Source organism: Ceratosolen solmsi, unplaced genomic scaffold, assembly GCF_000503995.2.
Source record: "Ceratosolen solmsi marchali unplaced genomic scaffold, CerSol_1.0 scaffold10, whole genome shotgun sequence".
Lineage (NCBI taxonomy): Eukaryota > Metazoa > Arthropoda > Insecta > Hymenoptera > Agaonidae > Ceratosolen > Ceratosolen solmsi.
The window spans coordinates 9,860,653-9,876,005 of NW_011948412.1; the positions used below are offsets into that span (position 1 = coordinate 9,860,653).

General features: G+C 44.7%; 1 protein-coding gene across 1 annotated transcript in view; it reads right to left on the minus strand.

The window, feature by feature from the left end:
* Ca-beta (Calcium channel protein beta subunit) overlaps positions 1–15,353 on the minus strand; it is a 105,831-nt gene that overhangs the window by 48,452 nt on the left and 42,026 nt on the right. The window contains exon 2 of the mRNA XM_011502904.1: positions 11,136–11,231. Within this exon, the coding sequence (XP_011501206.1) occupies positions 11,136–11,231 (96 nt within the window). The remainder of the gene's footprint in view (positions 1–11,135; positions 11,232–15,353) is intronic.

Here is a 15,353-nt window from a genome sequence, read left to right on the forward strand (position 1 = left end):
CATAGTGCCCGCATTAATATTGAATTACATTTGTTATACTTAATGTGTATAAATCTTGTTGTCGAGTTTACAATCGCAATGCGTTAATATGTGTAGATTTATGAGGCGCACGGCTTAAATGAGAGCTCGTTTTAAAGAAAATTTCTATACAAGTATCGAATCAATTCTGACAATTGTAAGAAAGTATCGTGCAACATCGAATTGCACGTTATGAAAATACATAACAGCTGACGACAATGGAATAAAAAATGTTAATTTAAATAAGATAACAGTGTCGTACGACAACAATAACAACAACAACAACAACAACAACAAATTCTAGGCACAAGAGTAGGATGTGTTTCTAGAACAAAGAATCCAATCTAAAAGTTAATAGTAAAACCTTGAAAAGGGATATAATTTTAAATGTCTAAGAATAATAATAATAAAAAATAAAAATAATAAAAATGAAAATAGAAAATAAGGCCGAGAGGAAATTAGAAAAAGATAGCATTGAAAAAATAAATGAGATGCAAAAATTCACAATGCCCAAGGCTTAGCAATTCACAGGGCCTGAAGTTATAGTGCCCGAGACTTCACTGTAATTCTATATAAATGCGGGATATAAGAGAAAACATTTTGGATAACAAAGGATGAAGCTACTGCTGAGTACAGTAAAATTACATAATTATGAGGTAGCGAGGCTCCGCGCAGCTTCCAATCTTATCAGGATAACAAACTCGCTTTTAAAATAGAGGAAGTGTGTATGTATATGGTTAAACGGAATTTCAAATATCCGCACAGTAAATCTGTATTTTAGAGTATTTAGAATGTATATGTATGTATATTGAGATAAGGATAGTAGAAAAATACGAAAACCGAGAGAAAATAGGTCAAGGTGGTAAAAATTGGATAAAAATAACGGGGAATACGGAAGAATGCAATTTTCATATTTTCGAGCATCTGACTTTGTATAATCGCCGTAAAGAGAAGTGTTTGCTTGGACTTGATGAGCGTCGTTGATTCGCCGTGATTTATCAGAAATTTTATTCACCAACTTGGCAACATTAGGATGCGTCCCCACGCGGTAAAAAGTTTTAAATTGAATGGTCGGAGTGTGCGAGGGGAGGGGGGGGGGCTATTAATCGATCGATCATGATGTATTCGGTAAAATTTAATCAGAGGATGATTGAATATTGGACATTTGAAAGGAAAGGGGAAACATTGCAGTCGTACGGTCACGCGGCATAAAGCCTCTTCTTCGAGAATTTTAAGAAGTTTTGCAGCGAGAGAGAGAGAGAGAGAGTGGGAAAAAAAGTAAAGAGAGAAGGGTAAGACAAGTGAGGGCTTGAATCAGAAAAAGGTGTGCACACAACTGCCGGAGCGAGATGGAGTGGGAGGGGGTCAGGGGGGATTGGCGCAAGAGAGGGGAGAGAGCGAGTGAGCGAGAGCAATAGAGGGCGGGGGGTTGAAGGGGGAGGGAGGAGGTGGGGAGAGAGCGAGAGCGCGAGGAGCCAGGCATTTCAGTGATGCGAGAGATCAGCAATAGAGAGAAATAAAAAGAAGGGTCATAAGGACGGGGGACCGAGAGAGATAGAGAGATAGAGAGATAGATAGAGATAGAGTGAGAGAGTGAGAGAGAGAGAGAGAGAGAGTGTGTGTGTGTGTGTGTGTGTGTGTATGTATGTGGGTATGTGTGTGTGAGAAGGGGGTAGAGTTGAACGGGAGAGAGAAAGGGAAGAAAAAGTCCTTGAGACGCGTTCGTATATATGCCCGTACCCTATGCGGATCCTGCTTACAGGAGGACTTTTGGCTTCTGGCCATAGCACTGTATGTGTGCGCACATAAATTCGTATCCGAGAAGGTGCTGCGTATGTACATAGGCAGGACGTAGGGGAGGAAGCCGATGCATCGGTGCCTCCTGTCTGTTCGTTTTCTTCTACTTCTATTTCTTCTCTCGACCAGAGCCAACCTCCGCGTCGTCCGAGCCAACCTTATAAATATATTCGATTGAGCAAGAGCTCGTGCGGCTTGGCGGGTGAGCGGTAGGTGGTGAGGGTGGCGCGAGGTGACGAGGGGGCGGAAGGCGGTGGAGGAGGAGTAGAGGGGGCTGGAGCGGGGTTGATTAGCGAGAAGGCGGATTACGTTCGGGAGGAGGTGGTGATGGCGGTGGGACGGGAGGGGCGGGACGGGGAGGGGTGGGGAGGGAAGGTGAGGGAAGTGAATTAATAATCGGTGCTCGTCTAGTTTGATTGGGCGTAAAATAATTGAATCACAAATGGCTTTCGCATTCTATTTGCACCGAGTTCCACGAACGGCCGTTCGCGAACCAGCTTTTTTTGGAATAATAAAATAAATAATGAATGCCGATAAAGGGTTCCTTCTTCTCCGGACTCGGTCCTATCCTCGGGCCCATTCAAAAGTATATTTCATCTTGAATTTTCGAATATTGCAACCGCTCGACCTATATTCGCCTAACGGTGTTATTCGCAAGCAGCATTTAGTCTGTCAAATGTAACGCCACCAGTTTCATTTAACGACGCTATTGTATTTTTACCTTGTGAGAAAGCGCAACAGTAGGTGAGAGCCTGTATTTACACAAACACGGACAAACAGACAGACAGACAGACAGACAGAGAGAGAGAGAGAGAGAGAGAGAGAGAGAGAGAGAGATGGAGAGAATGTTAGCGATAGGGGTAGGGGAAGGTAGTTTGGAGAAAGCGCATGGGAGTTATTTAAGGAATTCAGTAGTTTTGCACAAATACAAGAAACTATTGATTTTCGTGACTTTGCTGGGGCACCGCTGGGATTTCGTCGGTAAAGTCACGCGCGCGAGAAGGCATGAAATGACGTTAGTGCTATCGGGTTACCCGGTCGGACATACTCCCCCTCCCCCACCCTTTTCCATTCAGTTGTCTTGGCAAGAGAAAACGAGCCCCTTTAATGCGTCAAATGCATTACTGCCTCGGCGTACAAAATGTCGCACACACGCGCAACGAGAAGATAATTTGAACGTAACTATTATTATCTATGGCTCGTTCTAATTCTCCTCCTCCGTTTTTCCATTCGCAGCGACTGAAAGCGTAATCCACCAATATAATTTGTTTTCACACGAGACCTATGCAAGTACAGTCTCGAGAGTTCCTATTATCGCAAGTATTTGTCGACGGATAAAAAAAAAAAAAATCGCCTGAAAACCCGTCGCTATGACTTGTAAGTCAAAGAGTATTTGCGTCTGGTGGATGACGTAAAATTAGCGAATAATTTACGACTAATTAACAATTGCCAGTGGGAATCGAGCAGTGTATTACGAATGTCTCTAACGCCGAGACATCATCGAATAATAATGTATGATGCATTCGCGCAAACACAGCAATTTGCTCGGCAATTTACTCTTCCCGGCATGGATTCGTGAGGCGAGACAACGGCGATCTAAAACGAACAAGACATGAAAAAACAAAACAAAAAAAATGCACGGCTGCCACGTCCGATCGCAACTCGCATCACCCTTATGATATTCCCGGTTTCTTACATTTGACCGATGCAAAAATGATAAGTAAAATTTGGGGAGCAGATCCGTGTCCGTCGCTGCCGCCGCTGCCGTCGCCGCTATAGAAAAACACCTGTCGGAAGCATAAATACCTAGAACTCGCTGCTGGCTTTGCTGCTGCTGCTGCTGCTGCTGCTGCTGCTGCTGCTGCTGCTGCTCCCGCTACCGCTAGAGAAAGAGAACGACGGGGAGGGTGAGTGGTAGCGAGCGGTAGTGGGTAAGGGGTAAGGGGTAAGGGGTAAGGGGTAAGGGGCAATGATTATGGGGCGGGGGAGAAAGGGGGGGGGGAGCGTGGCTCTCTACGCAAAGGGAAAAAGAAAGGGCCTGTCTTGGCCATTATGCTAGGAGTTGGCAAGGAGCGACTCGACTCGACTTGGCCATCCATCGCAACACGCTGTCTTCCTCTCTCCATCCTACGCTCGCCGAAAAAAATTCGCCCTCGAGCGATTTATCCCGGGCGCGTGCGAGGACGCGAGCGCTTGCAGCTGTAGGATGAGGCGCGAGGCAATAGCAACGGTTTCAATTGTTTGCAATATGTCCGCGTCTTCTTAGTCGCCGACGTTGTTGCTGCTGCTGCTTTTGTTATTATTATTATTGTTGTTGTTGTTGTTGTTGTTGTCGTTGTCGTTGTCGTTGCTGTTGTTGTTGTTGCTGTTGCTGTTGTTGCTGTTGCTGTTGCTATTACTGTTGCTGTTACTGTTGCTGCCGCCGGCATCGCCGTCGCCGTCGCCGTCGCTACCGCCGCCATCACCGCCGTCGCCTTCTTTGACTAGGCGCGGGTCTACTCTCGTATACTCGTTATCCTTGAAGTTTCTCCTATACGCTTCTCCGTTTTGTTTTAGGAGCGCGAGCGCAATGTAAAAGTGAGATATGCGAAAAAGAGGCCCGGTGGGAGGGGATAGTTGCGTAGGACATTGAGTCAGAGAGGAAGAGAGGAAGATCATGCACAAAGCCAGCCGGATATGTGGCCGGGGGGTGGTGGTGGTCGTGGTTGTGGGAGGTGGGAGGTGAGGGGCGACGGCGTGGCGGTAAACAGCGGAGAGGCCGTAAGGACGGCGAATAGAGAATAGATAAAGGACGGGTTGGGTATTACGCCTACGTGGCAAGCACAATCGACGATAGGGGAAAAAACGACGTCGTGGAGGGGTAAGCACGGACAAAAATCAACCCATAATTCAGTGGTCTCGTGACTGCAGGAAAGAGTAATTATGGACGTTCGAGCTCGTCCCTGTTACCGCTTCCTTATACGCCATGACTCTTTATGCTCTCTTACTCCCCGATTCCTTGGCAGAGAGACCCTCGTGCCAATGACCAATTCCACTTCGCGTTTGTCTAATTTACATTAGATTACGATCCTCGCTGTAACAGTCGTCAAGGTGCCTTTATTTAACGAAACTTGGCCGTACTGCACCGCTGCTACTTACTACTTATTCAGGCGCTGCTTTTCCACGATTATGCAAAAACGAATGAAACGCCATTGCGTAGGAAATGAGAGATAGTGATCGAGAGATAGAGATAGATAGATAGAGATAGATAGAGATAGATAGATAGATAGATAGAGAGAGATAGATAGATAGAGATAGATAGATAGAGATAGATAGATAGAGAGAGAGAGAGAGAGAGAGAGAGAGAGAGAGAGACGACAATGCGAAGATAAAGTGGGGACGCGCAATACCCCGGGTGCTATTTATTAAGCAGACTGCCCCATCAAGTCCGTAAGCTAACCGAGAGATATTTCCATGCAACGCGAAACATTGTTGTTTGGATTGCGGGAGGTGCGTGCGTCGTCGTGCGGCTCGCTCGTCGGCGCCACCGCCGGCACCCAGGAGAGTTAAAATTTTGCCGAAAATTTAATGGGCCAACGGCTTAATGAGCAACACGAGGTTTTGGCTGGCCCCGACGCCGCCTCGTTCGGGGCGTATAAAGCATCGGCAAAGTCACACTCTTAAGCAAGGATGCACGATCCGTCGACGTCAGAATTGCGAATAGCGATAATCGGGCGCTCGTTGATCCCGCCGGTGACACCGCGATAGGTAGGTCGTCCCCTTTCGACCCCACCCCGCCCCGCGCCAAAACCGTCCCCCACCCGATCCCGCGATCCCCTCGTGCTATGTGTCAAATTCGCGCGTGAAACCTTGACCACGCGAGGCCGGCGAAAAATTGACCAAAAAATGCATAGGCGAGTCGTTGAACGGCTCAAGGCGAGAGCTCGTCGTAGCTCGTCGTAGCTCGTCGTAGTTCGTCGTAGTTCGTCGTTGCTCGTAGTCTCGTTGAAGTATCCCGCTTCGACTAATCCCGAACAAAGACTGCAAATGGAGACACTACTGCATTAAGTTCGCGCGCGAATTAAATTAACGACGGTCGCCTTGTATACGTGCATATTATTTACAGAGGCGCCGGATAAAAGTCAAAGCACGTTTATGATTATTATAAGAAATTATTTTGAATATTTAAGATGTGTCCATTTTATATATAAAGTTACGCGTCATTTGCGACATTTATTTTACGTTCGTTTATTTTTGCCCGACGCTCGACTACTACTAAGTATATCATTATATAGATTTGTTATTATCGATGTTTTGACAATATTTTTTCCTTCGTCATTACGCCTGCCTTTTGTTTTGCTTATCGAATATTATTCGCGTCAGCCGTGTCTCGCTAGATTATCTTGGGGGGAGGGGGGCAATTGACGGGAGTTCGACGCCTTTGAGATACGTTCGTTAAGCGTCTATTTGATATTTATAATTGCATTTAGTTCGATTAATGATTTCGCAAATTGCTAAGAGGTACTTGCTGAAATGGAAATATCAGTTGGTGCTTTTACTTTAATGTTAATTGCGCGCGGGAGACGGTACGTGTAATGGTTTCAAAAAATGTAAGGAAGATGAAGGTAGGAAGGAAAGAAGGAAAAAAGGAGAGAAGCAAGGAAGGGAAAATTATTAACCGAACAAATTTTTCAAAATATAGACGACGATATTTATAATAATCATTTAAATAAATCACAATAGGCCATTTTTGCCTTTAGGACGAAATTATAAATTATGAAACCAGCCTAATTCGCAAATGCGAGGTCGCGAGGGACGAATGGGCTACCGTTAAATAATGCAACAATCTTGCACACCACAATCTCTCTCTCTCTCTCTCTTTCCGAGCGCTGGCTATTGAAACTGTTGTTCACATCCTTTAAAAGCTTATTAATCTGTAAATTGTGCGCTCGCGTTGACCAATTTTTTATTCCTGAATGATACAAATGTTTGTCGAAAATAAATAAATCGGTCCCGATATTCGGCGGTGGGGTCGGAAAGAGGGTGGGGGAGGCATCAAAGCCATTCGGAAATGAAAGGATAATTGCGAGGATGGGATAAAAGGCGAGGTGAGCAATTTTGCCGGATTATCCATTAGGTAACTATTAATAAGCTCTCGCTCTCGTGCACGTAGGCAGACGAGCGAACTGAAAATATTTCTATAATTTTTGTTCGTGTGCCTTGACTCTCCAAGCCCATTGGAATAGCCCTCTCGAAATAAAGAAAAGAAATATGTAGCTCGCTCGGGAGGAGCCGTGGAGAAAGAGGTGGAGGAGGAGGAGGAGGAGGAGGAGGATATATTCGGTCGGGAGGCAGGCTTTTTTAAATTTCTGGTTTGAAGCCGACGAAAAATATAAGAGACTATAAAATAATTGAATAAATAAGCCGAGTGTTAAAGTGAGGCTGGATTTCGAGTTTGGTCATTTGAAGCTAGGAGGAAGAAAAAAAGAGGGTCGCTCTCGCTTCTTTTATACCTGCGGCGTAGAGCGCGGTATTCTCACAAAAAGGCATTATGGCAGGCGTAAAAGCACTAGAACAGGCCGACGCGCCAGACCGAACGAGCGAGTCCATTGGTAAATGGACATTAGCGGTGGTATTGTGAATCGGGCGCGCGGCAGCGATGGCTCGAGGCACCGGATCGCCCGGCCCTTGCGCCTCAGCAAAATCTAGCGCAATGCGCGACATTGGGAAAGGATCGGGGCTCGGTTGATGCGACGTCGAGTAATCGCTCCGAGATTTCCAGGTACTTAAGCTCGCTCCCTAGCCTCGCGGATACCAAAGTGATGCGCCACCCCTGGTAGGCCCGAGCGTGCGTGGCGCTCGGGGGAGTGCGATCCCCGTCGCAAATCGAGAATCCGGAGCTTGGGCGGGTAGGGGCGACCAGTCGGGATGTACCGATGCAGTTGTACACCGATGCGCGCGGCCGGGAGGGGGGAGGTTACGGTTTGCGGGGGTCGTAGTTGAATGCGGGGAATATGCGGGGCGGGGTCGTGGTCCTGAAGAAGCAGGAGTAGGGGGAGGAGATGAAAGAGTAGAAGGAAGAGGAGGAAATCGGAGGATCGTAAAGAGAGAGAGAGAGAGAGAGAGAGAGAGAGAGAGAGAGAGAGAGAAAAGGTCGAACGGCTCAACCACGTTATTTTAGGAGATTTACAACAATAGAGTAGTTGTGGTAATAGCAGCGGCGGCGACGGCAACGGTAACGATGACGATGACGGTGTCGGCGACGACGTCGATGCCGACGACGACGGCGGCGGTGATGGTAGCCGTAACAGTCTCGGCTTAACTTTCGCATTTTTGACAAAATCTTCGCTTTACCGATCCCCACGAACAATGCCGAGGCAGCGCATTTGCATCGTCAAAGAAAAATCACTCCTTTCCGGGGAGCGAAGCTGCGCTGTGTCAGAGGCAAAAGTTAGCCGACAACGCTACTCACCCACGTCCTTCGTGCTTCATATCGCCCCCCCTACCCCTCGCCCCGCTCTCCAATCGGCGTCCCGAGGGTAAACCAAGTCATTTGCCATTTTCAAAGCCTTCCGAGACGAAAGGTTAAGGCTTGTGTTGGGATTTACTCGGCAAGCCCATCACTGCTGCCGACTAGTTTCACCTGATCCTCTTTTCTTGCCCGATGTCACAACTTTCTATACCGCTCTTGCCCACGACGTAAAACGGCGCTCAAGAAACAGAAGACGAGAAAGAAGAAGAAGAAGAAGAAGTAGAATAAGGAGAAGGAGAAGAACAAGAATAAGAATAAGAATAAGAATAAGAAGATGTAGAAGAATAAGAAGAAGGAGAAGAAGGAGATGAAGGAAAAGACGGAGAAAAAAAAAAGAAAAAAGAAAAAGAAAAAGGCCACCACAAAGACTAATGATTCATTGGGGGAGATCGGCCGTCGAAGAATTTTTAAACGCAAGGGCCCGGACGCTTAGGTGCACCTCCCTACGTACTCGTTACTCACACCCGCCACTAATAATCGGCATTTTAAAAATCCGTGAAATATAAATTCTCCCGCACGCTGCTCAAGAGTTAATAAATCTTGGCGGCATACGTTTGTGCATTGTGCGTTTTCGTAATTGCCGCAGTTGCCTCCTCCCTTTTACAGGACAAGTCGACGCGACTTGGTAACAGTTGCGAGCCGAGAGTCGGATCTAATAAAAGGCTCGGTGCGACAAACCACAATGCCAGCAACGCCAACTGGCCCTCCAATACGACTGCCCAGGGCCGATGCCGAGGTGCGCTCGGTTTTGTGCCAATAACGGGGCGGTGTGACAAAAGGTGGTGGGACAGGAGGTGAAACGGGGCCCGGAGTCGCGGCAACGGCCGGGCTACTGCTGCGTTACCGACTTATTATTCGCCTCGTCGACGTGTCGCTCGATAATGAATTCGCCCGCATTATTGAGGGACGAGTGAGGAGGGAAGCCGCTGCTCGGCCCCGTCGCACCCCGAGGAATGTCAAAAAGGATGTACGAGTGGGAGGACGGGGGGACGGTACGGTACGAGTCGAAGGGATAAGCAGGTCAGCGCTAGGGAAGAAGGCAGGGGTCATTATCGGCGCTCGCCATCAATTTTTCAAGCTCGTCCTGAGGAAAAGAGGGTGGAGGCGGAGGTGGGGGCAGGGCGTCCCTCGCCTGTCGCCGCTCGGTGCGCGGACACAAGCGCGACGCAGATGCTCGTCCGTGATATCGGAGCTGGAGGGATGAGGGAACGAACTCGTAGATCTCTCGGTGTCTCTTGCCCGGGACACCCCGAAAGGGCAGCATCCCCGAGCGTGTGTGGGTAGACGCGCGCGCGCGCGCGCATATCGAGCATCTACCTGCCAGCGACTGACGACCCCGGCAATGCGAGCCGACAATAAGGGAGAGGGGCCACGGGAAAAAGTTAACCGCAACTCAGCGGGGCTCGCTCCTTCTTTTTCTCAATCCGGCTCTGTCGTTCCTTCTTCGTCTATTAGTCAGGGGCGCTACCGCTCTGCCCCGTCCACCCGTCACCGATGCGTACACTTGGCTCGAGCACTTTTACATGGAGAAGCACTTGCGGGACGAGGGGCACTTGCCGTGCCACGGGATTATTAGTCATTGAGTTACCCTGGGCTGGCGGTGCTAGAGCCGAACCGCTTACTCGGGCGCAGTCCGCACCAGGATAGCCGCGCGCGCGCGACATTTCGTTTGAGTAGAAGACAGGGGAGGGCAGGGTCAGCTAAGGTTGCCGAGGAGATGGTGAAACGATCGGAGGATACGATGGACGGAGCTTGCAAAATAGGCCGGAGTCGACGTTATTTGCCGTAGTTTCGGCCCTCGAGCCTTAAGTGGCATAAGCCTCTCGCGCCAGGGGAATAGCGAAAGCAAAGTCCTTGGCTAATCGGGGAGCGGTAGCCGTGGCCGAGGCTCGTATTGCGAATATCAATAAAACATTGGGGGTGAGGCGGAAGAGAAGATGAAGGTGCTGTAGTAGGTGGAGGAGCCGCGGGAATACAGCGTCCAGGTAACAATGAGAGGCTGACCACCCCCATAATAGGGCAGAGTTTAGCTATGTAACCAGGACCGAGGAGTCTCGATTGGTCCTAGTGGAGCCAACTCGCTTGCCGTTTTATGCCCCACTAATGCAAGTGCCAAAGTCGCAGTTGCTACCTGCGGTGTGCGTAGGCGCGTTAAATGCGTGCCCTCGTACGTAACGCAGCTGCAGCGTCCGTCCCCACCCTTATCTCTCTTTCTCTCATTCTCTCTCTTTATTTTTCTATGGCACTCAGCTTGCTCTTTTTTACGGGATATTTTGAGGAGACGCACCTTTTAATGCGAAGCTTTTAAAAGCACAAACTGTACACTCTATGTGGGTTTAGGTGTTAGATGTATCAGACGCGATGCTCGTGCCTTTGTGTGTGTGTGTGTTGCGCGCGCACGCGCGAGTGCAATTAAGCTACAATGTCTGGGTTCCTTATTAGTTATTTTTGTTTAACTTGATCTCTCATCTCGATTTCGTTTCGGAAAGATGAAAGAGTAAGAGAAAGATATCCTGGTAGACAGACAGACAGAGCCAGAGCCCACTAGAGAGACAAGGGGAGAGAGAGAGAGAGAGAGAGAGAGAGAGAGAGAGAGAGAGAGAGAGACAGAGGGAGATGTATAGATGGATAGATAGATAGATAAATAGATGGATAGATAAATAAATAAATAAATATAAATAAATATAAATATATATATATATATATAGAGAGAGAGAGAGAGAGAGAGAGAGAGAGAGAGAGAGAGAGAGAGAGAGAGAGAGAGAGAGAATGAGCGAGTGAATGAGCCATTCCATATTGGCTTACTTACGATAATCGTCGATCTGTGTGGCACGCATAAGTTCGCTAACTGTAGGCCTTCACGACCTTCACGAAACGCAACAGCAGATTTCTCGCTCGACCTCTCCTGCAAAACCCATCAAATTCCTTGTAAATGAATTCTAAATAATCAAGAGAGAATCGATGTCTCAAGTATTTCTTTTAACTTTACATGACAAGTATTCCAACCAATTACGTGCTTTATTGGAAATTCGACGAAAACGTCGTAGAATTATTACATATTAATACCAATGATTTATCACGAGAGCAAAGTTTCGCTAAAGCAACCTTTCACGAACGAAATTATTTATTCGTCGATTTTATTCTTTTTAAAAATGCACTTTATAATCGCTAAATGCATATAAACAAGTTTTTGTTGTTTTTTATTCTGATAATAAGTCGACGAAAGATTGCAATCCAGATTTTCAGTTTAAGCAATGCTAATGCTCGAATGAATTTTAATGTCTTTTTTTCTTTTGTTTTGTTTCTTTATTTGTTTGTTTGCTTTGTTTTTTGTTTTGCGTTTTTTTATTTTTTTTTTTATTTTTTTTTTCTTTCATTTACGCGCAGAATTATCATATTCGATTAAAAACGTTTCTTTGCCAGCCTATCTGTCGCCCTGTTTCACTTTAAAACTTATTCGGCTGACCTATTGATTTTATCAAGAGTCGAGAAATTTTTCTCTCAGCGATAATTAATTATTTCATCTGATTTGAAAGTATTACAACTTTTAGGTTGTATTTTTTTTTTCAAGTGGGCATTTAAAGTTAATTTTCACCGTCGAAGCGAAATTATACGCTTCTTTCGAGCGTAAATTCTTTCATCTCGCGGAAGATAATAAATATGTATCGAGCAGAATCTTTATTTTATGGTATAAGCTTAGTTGCTACCGAATGCCAAATGTCAATGTCTGCTGACCATTGTAAATTGCGTAAATTGCGCAAATTGCGCGCAAATCGATCGATTGAAGGGACGAAAGCAAAACGATCGCCACTATTGACTCGAGGAACCGTAACGCGTCACTTCACCTCTCACTCGCCGACCCATCGCCTTTAAGCAAATTACAATATTTTAATTATGCAATCCATCGAACGAGCCGAGCAATTACAAAGAACGGAGAGGGAGACTAACGAATGCATGTAAAAAAAAAGAAAAAAAAAGAAAATGAAAAACAAAGAGAAAGAAAAAAATGGCCAAGTATGCAGATGGAAAATAGAGTCGTTTAAGCGAAGGAAGCTTATTAAGGAAGTTCACAAAAATCGCGATTGAATCGATGGTGGTAAATGCACATGGAGGATCAGAAAGCGCCTCTGGCGATCGATTATTGTCGATAATGCGCAGGGCATTTCTGCTCGGAGGATACCGAATGAACCTGTCAAACGGAAATCCCGAAGAGCGACCACTGGTATGCCTGTATGTCTTTTTTTTGTTTTTTGTTTTTTTTTGGTTTTTTTTTCACACACACACACACACACACACACACTCTCTCTCGCTCTCTACGGATACGCGAGCTACATTTATCCGCTCGTTGATCCTTTTTTAGATAAATTTTTTCGAGGCCCTCGAGCCGAGAAGTGACAGTGCTGTCACGAAACTGACAGACCTTAATTCTCGTGCAGCTCGCGCATCTATAATTATTTGACAGAAGTATGAGAATTTGTTTAGGGCTAATGGCGGAGAGAACGTGGGCCGTGCAATGGTATTTTGTTTACCATATTAATTCGAATCGACGATCGAATCCGTAAAGCCAAGAATTCGAGGATACGGGCCAATGTAAGCCTTCTCTAAACGTATCATTTGCTCATAACGATATGTTAATTATACATGAGCGCCGGATTTATGGAAGCCGGGGCTTGATAATATAATGGCGAATGACTCGAGTCTCAGAGATCAAATCGTTCGTTTGCTTCATCTACGAGCAAAACGACGCGCGTCGATTCGGGCTCCGGCGAGTTTCGCTACAAGAGCTCGTACAAGGCCCGATAACATTTTGTCGAAAGGTAAATAAAAGACATTATTTTATATAATAATAACATTGAAAGATTTTATGTCCTCTTTGTACGGAGAGGCCGAAATGGATCGACGTTTTTAAGAAGAAATAATAGCTCCGTTCCGAAGGCCAAATGCTAATAAGAATTCAATCGTTAATAATTAATGATATGCTTAAGTAAAGATGAAAGCTGCTGAAGAACACGAAGCCAACGAAAATTGAACTTAGTCGGAACCAGGAGTTGTACATCTCGCATCTCTTTTTTACGTATCGCGTAGGCGTTACCAATAGTTAGCTCATATTGACGCACACGACATCTAACCGTGATTTTATAGATTATTCATTGTGGTAATTGTGTTGTACGATTGAGAAATGATCAAGGAGCTTTGAGCTTCATTGGCAAATTGAAAATGGAACGGGCGATTCATTGGAAAATCGCATGCATAATCGGCTTGATCGAGCAGGAAGTATCGTTAGTAGCGAACATGGCGAGTTATCGGGGAAAGAAATGTAATGAAAGGAAAAGGCGAGAAAAGAGAAGGGAAAAAAAAACATGAAACGAACATATTTTTATAATTAGCTAGCGTCATCTATATAAGGTTCTTCATCGCGGCGAGAGTTAATTTTCAATTTTAGAAGCTTGAATTTCAGTTCTCTGTCCCTAATAAACGCATGCGTTCAATTTCACAAAGGTGTCGACGAATTTCACACGAAGCCATCCATGACTTTAGATCGATATTTATCATTTAAGTGGCGCTTTTGAACAATCTTCGTTGCCCGAGGGCAACAAAAGGTCTTGCGAGAAGAAATTAGAATTTTTAATATAAACTTGGAGAACGCGTGTATCGCTCGCTGAAGATTATCCAACCAATCGATCGAGTAACCGATCAGTAGACTTCCGTGCCAATAGGGGAATTTGCAAATTGAGGAATCATTGTCGAGCAATGGGCTGAGTGAAATTGTTGTAAGAAAGAAAGCAAATTAGCAAATTTTAAGTGGAATTTTTTTTTCGTTAAATTCTGACAATCGGCCTAGAGTAAGTGGCATAAAGTCCTTTTATATACACAGGATAAATACATTATGCCGGTAATGATGTAAAAAAAAAAAAAAAAATTGAAATACTTTTGTTTTTATAGATTTTATGTCTTAAAGAACTGAAATTTCATGATAATTTGTTTGGCGCCAACATTTGAACGTTCCCCTTTGTTTTTTGTTTTTATTTATTTATTTATTAATTTATTTATTTATTTATTTATATATCACCCAGTCACAACGATTTTCCAAGCAATGCAAATAATTTACAAAGTTTTAAGATACACATTCTAAGATTGCAGCCAATGCGGAAAGTAACTTTGTTTCTTTCCCTTTATTTTGTCTGCCTGTTGGTCGTTGTTTTTCTTTCTTTTCTTTTCTTTCTTTTCTTCCGTTTTTTTTTTTTTTTGTTTTTTTTTGCTATTTTCTTAAAGCGAACTTCTTTCGAGCATATTATATAGCATTACGAGCAAATAAACGCGGAATTTTTTTTAACGAGCTTCGTCTTTTGAATTTGTTGCCTCGCTTGTTGATAATATTTCGCGTCTAAATAAATGTTGCATACCGTAACGCGCAAGTGGACACATATTAAAAATATTCTCGGTTATTGAAATTACGAAACTGTATTTATCACAGACAATACAGAGAATACGCAAATAAATAAAGCGCTAAGCATCGCTGTCAAATAATCCAATGAAAGTAGATTTACTTCTCATCGAATGATTAAACACAAAGATTTTTAAATTTACGGACATAAAATAAAGTTGCGTATTACAAAAAGCGAATATGCTACATCATATACGAAGCTATAAATTGGCATAATATATGGTGCATCTTTTTACAAGGACAGACCAAATAATTTTAAGTAGCTTTTTATTATTCAACATGGCAAATATTTTCGATATAAAAGGTTTTTAGGATCCAGTTTCTTTCTTTTTCTAATACTCATACACTTGTCGCAATAAAATATTATAAGAAGACGGTCCTATCAGTTACTGGAGATTAAAAAACGTAAAAACGAGGTGGATGCCGCTGCAAAGCCTTTTTGTTATTCGGCAAATTTTTTAAGAAGCTAAACGAAAAAATGCATAAAAATAGCCGAAGGAATGGGAAGAGACATAGAGCCTATAAAAGGCCAGGCGAGAGAAGGAAGGTTAAGAGAGAGAGAGAGAGAGAGAGAGAGAGAGA